Consider the following 15000-nt stretch of genomic DNA (forward strand, 5'->3'; position numbering starts at 1 on the left):
GATCTTTACAGGTTGTGTGTGAAAGCACACACATATCCCGGGTCATCACTGGCAGTGTGAAAGTGCAGAATCTAGCGACCAGGGAACAATTGCAGGAACACTTTCCCCGTGTAATGGCAGTGTGAAAGGGGCTATGGACTACTCTGATGATGTTTCTCTTATCTTTCTGGACATGGACAGTAGACCGTACACACAGCTTCAATGGAGGGACTGAGAGCTCTCGGACTAAATCTAAAATATCTTAAACTCTGTTCTGAAGATAAACGGAGGTCTCACGGGTTTGGAACGACATGAGGAGTTATTAATGACATAATTTAGATTTTTGGGTGAACAATCGCTTTAATGTCCTGTGGTGTATATTTAATTTCTTGATCAATTGTAATAATGTGATATGAAAAATATTGGCCTTTGTAAAGGTAAATAACACCCTGGGGTAAATATTAAAATCATGCAGATTTAAGTATGTAAAAGTTGACAGAACACTGATGAAAATATCAATCGTTTAAACCCCCAAAACTCTCGCGGTGCGTCTGAGGAATATTGTCTGCTGATATGAAAAGGTCGCTGTATAACATAATAGATAAGTCGCATTTTTGACAGAGATGATATTTTGTTTTTCTTTTACATTAAACACATTAAATATTCATGTGTATTTCCATCACAGGAAGTCTTGAATTGAACTTGTTTGTATCTGTAGTCACCCTGTTTCAGAAACACAGACAGTGAAGGATTCTGGCAGTGTTTGCTTGTGTTCTCTCTCGCTGATGAAGACTGTGTCATGAGAGTAATTCTGCAGCGCCGATAGACTGGGTGTTTTTGAACTAATAACAAGTGCTGTATTCCACTTAGTGAAGGAAGAATGAAAAAGGCCAGAAGACTGTTGGGTGTCTCTCTCTCTGTCAGTCTCAGATAGCGATCTAAGCGTAAAGCAAACACAGATATGGTCAGCTCTGGCCGTCAGGCTGATTTCTGCGATGCAGATGAGTGTCGCTCCTCCAGTGAAGCTGAATGACGCTTCCCGTCAGGAATGTCGTGTGAGTCAGAGCGTGTCTGCCCTCGGAGACTCGAACCCACGACCCTCGTCCACATCAGAGCGCCAGCGCTACATAAACGAAACTCAAACCTGCGGCGCTCTCTCTCATAATAACTGCAGCGCTGAGGCGCGGATCTCCTCTAATGCTTTAAATCCGGCTAATTTCCCTCCCTGTGTCCCTCAGCAGCGCTGCGAGCTTCCAGATGTTTGATATTAGACTTAATCCAGCCCAGCCTAAATGGGAAGAGGAAGTGACATCGCTCGCTGCACTTTTAATCTCCACAAATCAGGAGGGAATTTGAGCAGCTCGTGAACTCTTTCTCCCTCTCCTCCATCCCTCCATCCTCAGTAACGGGACTCCCACGTTCCCCTCAGCGCTCTGCTTTTATTACACACGCAGCTGTGTGTGTGTGTGTGTGTGTGTGTGTGTGTGCATAGTTTGTACAAGGGGCTTAAAATGCTTGAAGTACTTGAATTTGACTTTTTCAAATGTAAGTCCTGGAAAACCCTTGAAAACTGGCATATTTATGAAAGGTACTTGAATGTTTAAAAGGCAGTATATGTGAAATGAGTATTATCTTTTGTTTTCAATAGAAACAGTTTTTCCTCACATGGTTAAGCATGCAGCACGTGTGAAGTTAATACTGAGCTGTTTCTGCTGGTGTTTAGCAGCGCTCCTGATCTGGTGATGTTACTCCTGGAGTTAGGGTTAGGAAGTCTGAAGCACTTTGTGTTGCACTGTTAGCAGTTTACAAGCAAGCTATGGCTCTAGATTAGTTAAATGTTTAAATATATAATTACATTGTTTATTTTTTTTGTGATTTAAAATATTTAGTCATTGAATATTTCTTGTTCTAGTGAACCAAGTTATCAGTGTTTTGTCTCATCTGGTGATGTAAGTGTATCATGAGTGTGTGTGTGTGAGTGTGTGTGTGTGTGTGTGTGCTGGGGGTCTCTAGCGGTCAGCTCACACTGTGTGAGTCGAGGCTCCTGATCTTCTGCTTCCTTTAGGCCCCATAATCACCCAAATGACCCTAATCCCAGGAACGGCCCAGACTCCAGCGCTCGTCTGTGAGTGTGTGTCTGTGATGAAAGCTTGTTTTGTGCTGCTGTTTTACAGTCTGCGTGGGGCTGCAGGATTTTCCTGCGCTGCGTAAAGACGAGCCGCCGCTGGTGCAGGAGACGTCTGTGAAGAGGATCGCGGTCGGACCGTTAGATGTGCAGCTCCACAGCAGCGCTGTCCACCGCATCCTGAAGATGACCGCATGCACACTGGACCACGAGTACCAGCCCTACTGCAGACCACAGCCAGGTACACACACACACACACACCCAGAGCAGTGGTCATCATTAATGCTGCGGCGCCGGGGAGCAGTTGGGGGTTCGATGCCTTGCTCAAGGGCTCCTCAGTCGTGGTGTTGAAGGTGGAGAGAGAACTGTTCATGCACTCCCCCCCCCCCCACAATTCCGTCCGGCCCGGGACTCGAACTCACAACCCTTCGATTGCGAGTCTGATTCAATAAGTGCCTTGTGCCAATTTATTAATTTAAATGTAAATTCATAGTTAATGAACTTAATATAAAGTGGGACCCATAAAATGAAGCGTGCTTGTGGTTTCTCTTATTAAAGCGACTGAGGCTCCTGTGGTCAGTATTGAGGTTTATTATTATTATTATGACTGACATCACAGACAGCAGCAGATCTGTGAGCTGCATTTACACTGTTTAACCTCCGTCTGTGTGTGTGTGTGTGTGTGTGTGTGTGTGTGTGGGGCAGATGTCGTGGAGGAGTGTGTGTGTGTGCTGCCGGAGCAGGTGTCAGCGCTGGAGGAGTTTATTCCCATCCGTCAGACGAGTGTGACGCTGATGAGAGCCACAGTCACTGTCCCTGCGGCAGAATACAACCTCCTGCACCTCTTACTTCCTGTTATACTGGGACACAAGGTGCAAACGACACACACACACACTCTTTCCTCATATACCTGCGTCTCCTGTGTGTGTGTACTACTGTGTGTGTGTTTCCGCTAGGTCTCGTCTGCGCAGACGTCTGTCCCTCAGTTCCAGCTGCTGCGTCCTCTTCCTGCTCTTCAGCTGCAGTTTGAGCGCATCACGTTCGAGCATTCAGTGCCAATGTATGAACAGGAAGTGACCCGTGCCGCCAGCAGCCTGAACCAGCCCTCAGACACACTCCTGCACCACTGCTACACACACTGCTACCTGAAGGTGCACACACACACAAACACACACATGTATATACTGTCAGTGTGTTATAATGTAAATGGATGGGACCGTTTGTGTCAGAAGAAGCGTATATTCATCTTTATTCTGAAGGAGTCAGGAGTGATTGAGCAGCTGCTGACCTTCTTTAATTATGTAAAAATTATATTCAAATGATCAGTCACTTTGAACATTTCAGTTTAGTTTAAGCGTACACACACACACACACGCACACACACACACACTGTCTGTCCTGAACAGGTTTCTAACAGCGCTGATCCTCTTTGTGTCTCTCAGGTCTTTGAGCTTCAGGCTGGTCTGACTGTAATCGACTCAGAGGGGGTGTTTCAGACACTCATTCCCATAATTCCTTCTTTCAGTACTGCTCTCTATGGGAAGCAGCTCCGTTTGCCTGCATACTGGTGAGACACACACACACACACACACTTTGAGTAAAGCGCTTAGATGAGTGTGTCAGTGGAGGGTAATAAATATCCTGTCATTAGCTGAGAGTCTGAGTGTGTGAATGAGAGCCATTAACGCTGTGTGTGTGTGTGTGTGTGTGTTCTGGTGTTGGCCGGAGGTGAGGCTGCTCACACGGTACCGATCACCCTTCATTTAAAGCTCTCCCCGGAGCCCGGCGGGTCGAGCGGCCGTTTCTGCAGCTGCTGCAGTGTGTGTGAGAGGCGCAGTAATGAGACGCAGCAGCGCTCTGCTAAACCTGTTACACACACACACACACACACGAGGAGCGCAGAGCTCGACCGCCAGCAGTGATCAAGGCCACATCACACACACTGCTGCGCTCAGCTCCTCACACACTCCAGATCGTTCTGTGTAAATGAAACACTGTGCTGTTGTTTTCTGAACTACACAGCAGACATCCCATCATGCTCTTGTCATCAGTCAGAGTGTTCTGCTGCTCAGATGAGTGTAGGGTACGGGACGAGACACACACACACACACACACACACACTCAGAGCTGATCCGTGTAGATCCACGAGCTGTTGTGAGGTCTGTGAGGAATCATGGGTAATGAAACGGTGTTGATTCAGACTCCAGCAGCTCGTGATCCAGTGTCTGCAGTGACTCAGAGCAGCTCGCGGTTTGTTAGTGTTATATTTATTTGATTATGTTTATCATTATTATATTCTCACATCGGCTGTGTTCCATTAAACACGAGTGTGTCTGACCCTTCTGTGGAGGTGTGACACCTTCCCCTCTCCTGATGCGTTTGGGGTTCTCTAATTGTTTCATGGCTGTGTGTGTGTGTGTGTGTGTGTGTGTGTGTGTGTGTGAGTGTGTGTGTGTGTGTGTGTTTAACTCTGTGTGTGTGTGTGTGAGACTCTGTGTGTGTGTGTGTTTAACTCTGTGTGTGTGTGTGTGTGTGTGTGTGTGTGTGTGTGTGTGTATGTGTGTTTTTAACTCTCTGTGTGTGTGTGTGTGTGAGACTGTGTGTGTGATACTCTGTGTGTGTGTGTTTAACTCTTTGTGTGTGTGTGTGAGACTCTGTGAGTGTGTGAGACTCTGTGTGTGTGTTTGTTAAACTTTTTGTGTGTGTGTGTGTGTGTGTGTGAGTGTGTGTGTGTGAGACTCTGTGTGTGAGTGTGTGTGTGTCACATGTGTATCAGCAGCTAGCGTGAGTGTGTTTCTGATTAGCGACACTGTTTGCTGCGTTTGAGCGTGTTTATTTATTAATAAAAGCAGGTGCAGATGGTGCGTCGCTAAGATCGCTTTCCCTGAAAACACAGAAATGAAGCGAGTCGCGCCACCTTTCATGACGTGCCAGTGTGTGCGGCCAACATTTGCTGGGCATGTGCTGGTGTGTTTCCTGTTAGCTCACACTGAACGTCCGCAGATCCAGATCAGAGAAAGCCCGGGCGAGTGCTGCTGAAGGCCTTGAGCGGCGGTGCTGTCTGCCCCTGACCTCTGACCCCTCACACAGCTGCTGCTTCTGCTGCGAGGCCGATCTCTGCGGAGCGTCAGCCTCCCGCCGCTGTCAGCCGTTACCCGCCGAGCCACCCAGAAGATGAGAGCGCTGCGAGACGAGCGGTTAAGTGTTTGCAGAGGTGCTCGAGGAGGAGCGCTTCTCCCCGTCAGAGCTGATCACAGACACAGACTCATTACCCAGAGAGCACTGGGCTCCCCCCCCCCCCACACACACACACACACACACTCTGCTCTCCGCTGGAGACGTCACTGTGAAGCTTTCTCGTTGTTTGAGCTCCGAGATATTAAACAGAATCGCTGTCACACTGCACGTATCACAGAGCGTTATAGAGCTTTATATTTTATTACAGAGCTCTGTTTTATTCTAGAGTCTTACAGTGATTTATTTTATATCATAGAGCGTTGTGTTACTAATCAGTGTTTCCAGTCGGTACAGAAACAAGGAGACATTTGTGAATGTTATGAATAACAAACATCTATTCATTAAAGTCTGTTAGGTTAAGTGAATGATCTGTGTGTGAGCTGCAGTGTTTCCTCAGTTCCAGTCGTAGAGGTTCATTCTCATGTTATTAAAGAGACAGGAGCCGAGTCTCACAGTGACTGATGTGACGCGCTCTTCATGTTTATACAGACTGTGATGGAGTGTGTGAGTGTGATCTGTCTCTCTGTGTGTCTGTCAGGGAGAGGAAGCCTTCAGTCCCGGTGTGTGAGTGTGTGTTCGAGCTCCCGCAGGTGTGTGTGCAGGCGACGCGTGCGCAGGTGCTGCTGCTGCAGAGCATGTATCGCAGCTGGACACACAGTGTGGGAGGCGGAGCCTGCAGCAGCATCAGCGACAGCCTCATAAGCCACGCCTACAAAACTCCAGGTACCTGTCGAGTGATGAGGTGTGTGTGTGTGTGTGTGTGTGTGTGTTTCATAATGACTGCAGTGAACTCCAGTGAGGAGCGTCTGTTTGATCACATCACACTCGTGTGTGTCCTTGTGCTGATGGAGTGTGTTGTCCTTGTGTGTGTCCGTGACATCCAGCAGAGGAATCCGTCTGATATGAGACACATTCATGAAGAAACAGGCACGTGTGTGTGTGTGTGTGTGTGTGTGTGCATGTCTCATTAGCTGCGCTCAAACACTGTGTGCTCCAGCTGTCCTTCATTCAGCAAACTCTTCTCTTCTCTTCTCTTCTCTTCTCTTCTCTTCTCTTCTCTTCTCTTCTCTTCTCTTCTCTTCTCTTCTCTTCTCTTCTCTTCTCTTCTCTTCTCCTTCTCCTTCTCCTTCTCCTTCTCCTCTCTTTCTCCTTCTCTTCTCTTCATCAGGAACAGAATGTGCCACATGCTAAAATGACACTCTCCAGAATGCTGAAGCCTCATAAACACACACACACACACACACACACACACACACATTCCAGATGTGTTCATATGTGCACAACCACAAATTCTCTGTGTGCCTGCTGATTTTAGTGGTGTGTGTGTGTGTGTGTGTGTGAGCGCACAGGTGCAGAGGTGCACAAGCAAACAGCTGGAGGTCACTGGGGTCACACACCCTATCAAACACCCTAAGGGCAAAAGCAACACACACACGCAGCACTAGAGATATATTAGTATTTTTTGAATGTAATAAACATGAATGAGTGTTTGTCATGTAAATGTGTTTTTGACTGAACTCCCATCATGCATCTGATTACTGATTGAACAAACACATGATGCTGATGTGATTCACGGGTCTGTGTTTGAGCAGGTGTGAAGCCGGTGTGTAGCGCTCCTGTGCTGGAGGTGTGTGTTCAGCGTGTGGAGCTGAAGGTGTGTGTGCGGCCGGCGCTGCTGTGTGTTTCTGGGACTCTGGGAGCCGTGAAAGTGTGTGCAAGAACACCGGGTGAGAGCAGCTGCACACATCTGCCCCGTAACACACACAGAGACACACACGCACACTCATTCACACACACACACACACACACACACACACACACACTCACAAAGCGTTTGTTCCTAACAGCACACTCCTGTTTTCACACACTGCACAAGTGTCTGGTGTATTTATTGTGGCACATTCTCTAGGTTTAGTTCCGTTGAGTCTCAGTGATCTTCTTCTCAAACACTTCTGATGTACAGCATTAGAGAAACTCAACTGTTTCTAGTCTAATGTAGAAAGACAGAGTAAAATAAACTATCTTAAACTAAAATAGTAAACTATAATAAGTTATATTTTTAACTGTGGTTATAATAGCAGATCTTGCACTTATATTGAGTGTATCTGAGAAAATCAAGATCTGTCTTTCTTTGTAATGATCTCATCAAGCTCAATAATCAGTCTGAAAATCACATGACCTTTAACCCTGTAGCGTGTTGAACAGAGCTGAAAGGGTTATGAATGTGTGTGTGTGCAGGTGTGTGTGAGGGGCAGAAGGATCAGCTGGTTCCTCTGGTCCAGGGTCCGTCTGACACCACAGATCTTCACACGAGCCGCTGGTTGAGCGGGAGCCGTAAGCCGGCGTCTCTCCTGTCTCCTGATCTCCTGCAGATCTCCCTCCAGCTCCCGCAGCAGGAGCACCTGCACAGCCCCGGTGAGACATCACTACACCCAACCCTACATAGGGAACATCTTCAGTCCACTCTGTGTGTGGTGACAGAGCTGTGTGGTCCTGAGAGGAGCTGGTCCTCCTCTGGTATTAATGAAGACAGTCATTCATATCATTCATATCAGAAAGTCATACACTAGATCAATCTCATCTGGACTGTCCTCGGTCACGAGCCGTCGCTGATGGTCTGTGCTCATAGTTCGTCTGTTAGGAGGGAATCAGACCTCTATCTGTGACTGAAGGTCAGGAGAAACGCTGGTTAGTGAGTGTGATCATGTCTGTTCTTGACTGTACCTGGTCAGCGGTGTGTGAGTGTCTCTGTCTCAGGTGTGTTTGTGTGATTGTCTGTTAGAGATCACGTTCAGAGCGTTTCTGTGGGTTCCTCTCCAGTGCTTCAAGAGATGCTTTATAACGTCACATAGCAGCGTTCGCCTTTAATCTGCCCAGTAATATTTCTAAGCGTTCGACATGTATTTTATGAATTCCTTAATCTTTTTCACAATCTCGTGCTGAACTGGAGAACCGCGGTCCTGGAGACCCAGATGTGCTTGGAAGCGTTCCTGCTCTCGTCTTTATCTCCCTTTCCTCCTTTCCTGAGCTCTTGAACCTCAAAGCGTTCTTCAAACTGTAACGTTTAATTACCTTGAAATGACATTTAAATAATTCCCAGGCCCATCTGCATCTCTGGCTCTCACAGCCGGCGTTAGGATGGGCCTCGGCTTCGCTGCGCCACATCTGCTTTCCATTCCATTGTTTACCAGTGAATTAAAAAGAAATTCCAATTTACTTAGAAAATGGGAGTTCTGTACTTGTTAAACTCCCGTAGACGCAGACCAATATGTTTCTGTTTAATGAGCCTGAGGTTGGAACACACTAATAAATTAAAGGCAATTAAAGGCGTTGGATTTATCACAAAAGGATCCCGGCCTCGCGGCTTTGAAACAGCTCTTTTATGAACATATAGTGATTTTACGCTGAGCATTAACCCTTCGCTGCACGGCGTGCCGCTCTCGCTTGTGTTCTAGGCATCGGTTCTGACGTTATGAGTGATAAATGAATGCAGTGATTTAGTTCCTGCTTCTCAGTACATGACACAGCATAAACAAGACAAGAATTACCATTTTAATCAGTTAGTGCTGCTCGCATCACATGACCTTTTTGAGCTTCATGTTTGTTTTTATTGGGTGAGAAATCACACGTCTATCTGTGACTCTAGAACTAGACGGATCAGAATCATTCTGCAGTGGCTTTCTGATCATTAATTCAGTTGAGCAGAAGTGCTTTCGCTTTGCTCACATTGCTTGTGCATTGCATTGTGGGATCATTTCTTTTACTGTGAGTATTGCACGCTTGCTGAAGATGCATACTGCAGGCGCAGCAGGAGCAGTGTTCTGCGCTCGGTGCACATCTGGCCGCAGGAGTGTGGTGGCGTGTGGATTAGGGCAGTGGGGGGTGTTGGGTGTTTTATGGGTGTGCAGTGTGAGCTGAGGGCTGCAGGTGTCTCTCTCTCGGTCTCCGACTCTCTCTTTTCGTCCCCAGAGAACAGCGAGGCGAGTCGGGCTTTATGATGATAGAAAGAGCGCGCAGTGGAGCGGGGGCACGGTGTTCTCCTCAGGCGCTCATGCAGCTGTGAGAGTTTGATTTATGTCTTTCTCAGAACTCTGGGATTTCAAAATGCTACATTTAATCAAACGCAGCGGATGCAGAAGATGTTCGGTGTAGAGCTGCGTTTGGAGTGGCAGGAACAGCAGAACAAAGAGGCCTTTAATGTTAGTCTGAACTGATTGGCTGAGAATATGAATGCATTGACTGCGAGCAGAACTGAGAGATTGAGGCGTTAGAGTAATGACAGCAGGTGGATCGTGCTGATGTGTGTTTGATCGCCCCTCAAACACCCGGTCTGAAAGCTGATCTCCGGCTGGACGTCTGTGTGGGGCTTCTCTCGCTGTGAGTGTTCGCTCGGATCTCTATTAACGTCTCACACAGCCTGTGCTCCATCCATCAAACTAACACTGCTGTCCTGCTCTCCAGCTTCACTCATATCAGTTTGATCACTTGTGTGTTTTATTAAAGGGCTCATGTGATGCGATTTGCATAACACCGCCCAAATGTTCACACACAGAAATAATGCGGAGCTTTTATTCGTGCTGTTTCCGCCGGCGCCATGTTATAGAGCCGCTGTGTGCTTCATTGTGAAAGCAAAGCTGCTTGGTTTGGTTTTCCAAAAGAGCACACAACTAGAAATCAGTGGATATGATGTATTTACAACACTGTTCCAGAGCAGTTCATCCCAAATATGTGTGCAATGCATTTTACAGCGGACGAGGACTGTTTCCTGAGTCTGTTTCTATAAAGTATTGCCAGGACAGTCTGGTGCTTCTGACTCCGTCTGTAAGTACGGGTTATATTTAAAGGGTTTACCACTGATGATCCAAACGTGAGTTTTGAGCAGTGTAGAGTAACTAACTGTTAGAGCTTGTTGTTTCTCCGATCACAAATGCAGACATGGTTTTATGTTTACGTGGCACGATACGCAACGTGTAAAAAGACAGTATTAAGTCATTTTAATCAGTAATTATGTGTTTTTGTGATGGGTTTCATTGGTTTTGTCTCGCTCCGGGACACACATCACAGTTTGGTGAGGGGCACAACATCTCCGTCACACGCTTGAGGCATTCGGCCAATCACAACGCACTGGAGAGCTGGCCAATCAGAGCACACCTCGCTTTAAAGAACGGTTGTAATTGAAATTGTAAAAATGTTTGCGTTTCAGAAGGCAGGGCATGGAGGAGAAACAATCATGTTCAGTATGTAGAAAATAATGTGTTTTGAAAGTTAAACCACATAAACACATTTGATTATAACAAAAACACAAAATAACTTTTCAAGCAACGTCATATGACCCCTTTAAAACCCCATGAAAGACACTAGATTAAGTGACGAGGTTCAGATATGTAGTGAGACCCGTAAAGGTTGCCTGTATGTAGTGATGTAGCTCCGGTGGTCTTTTCTCTCCTCGAGGAGGACCACTGTCATTCTGAAGCTCTTCAGATCTCATCCTCCTAGCCGTTGTGTTTCTTGGCTCTCTCGTTCACCTTTGCCTGCTTTGATCTGTTCATTGAGGCAGAGCTGATGTGTGTTGGCGTCTCGTCTCCGGCCTGCAGACACACGTCACACTCAGACCTGCACCGCTGATGCTTTTGGGTGGCATTTCTTTCTTCATCAGATCCTTACAAACTCGCATGACTCTCGTAAAACCAGAGAGCTGTTGCATCATTTGGTTTTTTGGACGTGCAGATGCAGCGAGTGGCAGGAACTCCTTCTGTCTGTGTTCCAGCGTGTGTGAGGTTTGCTCGTCTGTTAGCTGAGGCCATTGGAAAAAACATTGTGTTTGATCTGACGTTTAAGAATCGGTGCATCAGGAAACGTTTGTGAGATGCAGAGCGGGCGAACGAGAGTCTAAACGGCGGCTCATTAGCTGAATTAGTGGAGTGTAAATGTGTTGCACGTCTCAGAGATGTTCTCTGCACAACTGGCATGACAAAATAGATCTCGAATTGCAAGGGAATTAAAACCACATAGAAAACAGTGTAGAACAGTTGAAACGGGATGTAAACTAGAAGATTACAGTAATGAATGATTATGGTACAGAAATCATCTAACAAGTTGACTTGAATGAACTGAATAATTTCATGTGTAGTGAGGTTTTGCTCAGTCTCTCTCTGACTCACAGCTGGAAAACTGTGATCTTTCCTGTCAGCTACTGGGTGTAATCTAATTCCCAGGATAGAGGATTCATTTCCCACCGAGGAGCAGTGACTCTTGAACATCCAGTGTCCAGCACAGGCTTCTCAGGAGTGACTGACCGACCAACTAACCTGCGGTCACACACGACCGTTAGGGTCAGGGTTTAGCAAAAATCAGAACTGAAGAATTAAATAATGAAATATGAATATGGACTGAATTATCAGTGACACACAGGAAGGAATTAGAATAGCAAGAAAATAATAATTTCCTGAATTAAAGAACTTCCACACTGCATTCTCTCTTCTGTATATCACACATGGCATAGACTTTGTTTCTAGTTGTTTCTTCTCTCTTTCATTCAGTTGTTTCTTCACTCTTTCGAATTGCAAATCTGCATCCACTTTGCTAAATCAAATTCAGGAATGAGTTTTAATTGAATGGCCTCTGGATTGAGTTGTGATGAGCTCGACTCTTGAGATGTTTGTTTGTGTTCATCTGATCTCACACTGTCTTCAGAAATGTGTCCATGTGACGTTTAGCAGCACGTGTCACAGCTGATCACGGTTCATGTTCCTCAGGTTTTGCTCATGTTTTCCTCAGTGAGCTGCTCTTGGGTTTGTTGGCAGGGCTGTAGTTTCTAGCTAACTGATAACTGTGGGTCACGGACATCAGCAGGTAGTTTTCTGTGCTGCTGGCGGAACGGATTGGAGTCTCCGTGGTCGAGTGAAGATCTCACAACACGAGTCCGTGTGGGAGGACTGAGAACCGGCTCTTTCCCATGATCCCTCAGACGCGCTCCTGATCAGTGAAGGTGAGCCGTTCCCAGCGCTGCGTCTGGAGGAGGGCAAGTCCCTGACAGAGAGAAGGCATTAGCACTGCAGCGGTGGGTTAATCTGTAATTAATTAAGCTAATTACAGGCCTGTCGTTAGGGCTGACGGTTCTGCTGGAGTGACTGTGAGTAATTAATGAAGTCAGCCAGTAGGAACACTGTGATGGAATGTGAACTTCTGAGGAGACGTTTTAGACACCGAGATCTGACAGGATGTTCCCTTCAGGACCACTGACCCCGGGACCTCCTCCCCAGAGAGAGACATGGCTTAACATGTACAACAGAACGAGTCTGTCATACTGTCTCTGTAAATTTAGCACGCAGCTGTATTTTATTTTGGATTGTTTGGATGTGTTGATGTGAGCTAATGTGCTATTGACCTATTTTATCACTAATTTTAGACCACACCCACTCACTACATTTTGACCACTCCCACTCACTGTCTTAAGACCCTACCCTTTTTTAGACCACTCCCACTCACTGAATAGAGACCACACCACACGTTTCAGACCACACTCACTCACAGCATTAAGACCACACCCACATATTTCAGGCCACACCCACCAACTGCATTAAGACCACACCCACACATTTCATAACACACCTACTCACTGCATTAAGACCACACCCACATGTTTCAGACCACACCCACCAACTGCATTAAGACCACACCCACTATGTCATTTTCCACATTTACTGTATTCAGACCACACCCACTAAATGTTCACATGTAGAAAGCAGAAAGGTTTGTGTGAGAGTACAGTACTAAAACAGCAGAAGGTACTGGAGAGTCCTCATCATGATAAAAGCAAAGGTGTGTGTGCGTGTGTGTGTGTGTGTGTGTGTGTTCTCATTCAGTTGCTCAGGGTTGTTGAGAGTCCTTCAGTCTGTCCTGGCATGAGCTCAGGGACCCAGTGTGTGTTTGTGTGTGTACGCGTTACTTTGGCTTTTTAAAGATTAAAGTCTTGCTTCTATGATGTGACTCTTAATGCTGTAGTCAAATTGTGTGTGTGTGTGTGTGTATGTTTTGAGTTCTTGTGCAGTGAGTGTGTGTGTGTGAGCGGTTTGTGAGCTCTTATGAGTAATTACGAGTTCTGTTTGAAGCGGCCTGTAAAACAGCAGCCCTCTGGAGCACCACAGAATGAGTGTGTGTGTGTGTGTGTGTGTGCAGTGAGCTCCTGCGCTGGCTGCTGTGTTCAGTAGGAGCTGAAGAGAGACAGACAGGAGAGAGTGAGAGAGTGAGAGAGTGAGAGAGAGAGAGAGTGAGAGAGTGAGAGAGTGAGTGAGAGAGAGTGAGAGAGACGGGCGAGGCGTGGTGAGGTGTTGGTTCGGTCGGTTAGTTCGTTGGCTGGTAAACGGTAGTTGTGGGTGGTCCGCAGTACCACTCACTCCTGCTCATTTTTAAGTCGTTTGTTTGACACGTTCTGGCCTTAATTTGCAGTGTTATTTCCTGCTGCACTTACAGCTGTGAGGACTCCCATCATGCACTGCTCTGCAGCCCTGTGACCTTCTGCTTTCCTCAGGACATCAGTGCCCCCCTGTGGCAGCTCCTCGTCCCGCCGGACTCCACACATGAGCCAGTGTCAGTGACAGTGACGGTCCGTCTGAAGACCCTGGTCTGAGATCTCTCTCGAGCCGTGCTGCGGGCCGCTCATGTGTTCTCCGGCTCTAATGGGCTCAGCGTAAACGCTGGCGCGGCTGCTCGCTCTCTAAATAAATAATTACAAAAGCCCATCGAACAGAGACGTCAAACACACAGAGGGTCGTTCTCTACTCAAATAAACCAACTCAGTCTCACTCTAGATGTGAGTCTCTTTCTCCCCACATGTTTCAGTCTGTCTCTCTCTCTCACGGTACGCCTGTCTCTGGTTCAACTTTTGATATTAGATGTGTGATCGAAGTGTTTTTAAATCAAAACGCATTTTAAAGGCTGCTCTGCTGAAGCCCCGCCCCTCGCTCAAGCCCCGCCCCTCAGAGGGGGTCTGGGGTGTGATTTACTGTGTTTGTGTCCTGCAGTAAATCTGACGTGTGTTCCTGTATCTGCGTCTCTCATCTATGTCGTCTCTATAGGAAAGCGTAAATAATCTCTCCTGCGTAACGTGTGTAATTGCAGCTGTATTTCACTCTCGGACAGAAACATCTTGTCTCAATTTTAAACCCCATGAATCAGATGAAACTGGTTTAATGGGTCTGTGATGTAACAGTGATAGACGCACTCAACACTCATGAACCTGTCTGTCTCTCTGTAGACCTGTCTGTGCTGCAGGGTGTAGTTCTCCTGCACATCTCCTGTGTTTTCTCTCTCTGTCATGGGTTCAGTGTCTTGTTCAGAGCTGATATGGAGGTTTATCTCAGCAGTGCTGCAGAGCGTCGCTGGGGTTTGAGACGGAGTCAGGCGCATGTTTCCGCTCGCAGCAGCTGGACTGAATAAGAAGCGGGTCAGATGTGTCCTGCTGTATGTAGGTCTGCTGGAGTCTCGTGCGCTCCATGCTGGAGTTTATTTGCACAGAGATCCCACTCACCGCTCGGAGGAAGTGAACGCAGAAATGGAGGGACTCAGATTTCACAAGTCAAAGATAAACATGCACCTGATCAGCAGCACGTTCATTACTGCGCCGTCTACATCAGAGGAGCAGTTCTTCCAAAACCTAT

General features: G+C 46.9%; 1 protein-coding gene across 1 annotated transcript in view; it reads left to right on the forward strand.

Annotated features, from left to right (window-relative positions):
* Positions 1 to 15000, forward strand: part of vps13b (vacuolar protein sorting 13 homolog B) — a 79351-nt gene that overhangs the window by 16713 nt on the left and 47638 nt on the right. Inside the window, 7 exon segments of the mRNA XM_026227972.1 lie at positions 2154 to 2345; positions 2810 to 2976; positions 3061 to 3255; positions 3547 to 3671; positions 5880 to 6064; positions 6934 to 7068; positions 7580 to 7756. Of these exon segments, the coding sequence (XP_026083757.1) occupies positions 2154 to 2345; positions 2810 to 2976; positions 3061 to 3255; positions 3547 to 3671; positions 5880 to 6064; positions 6934 to 7068; positions 7580 to 7756 (1176 nt within the window).

Source organism: Carassius auratus, chromosome 41 (genome assembly GCF_003368295.1).
Source record: "Carassius auratus strain Wakin chromosome 41, ASM336829v1, whole genome shotgun sequence".
NCBI lineage: Eukaryota > Metazoa > Chordata > Actinopteri > Cypriniformes > Cyprinidae > Carassius > Carassius auratus.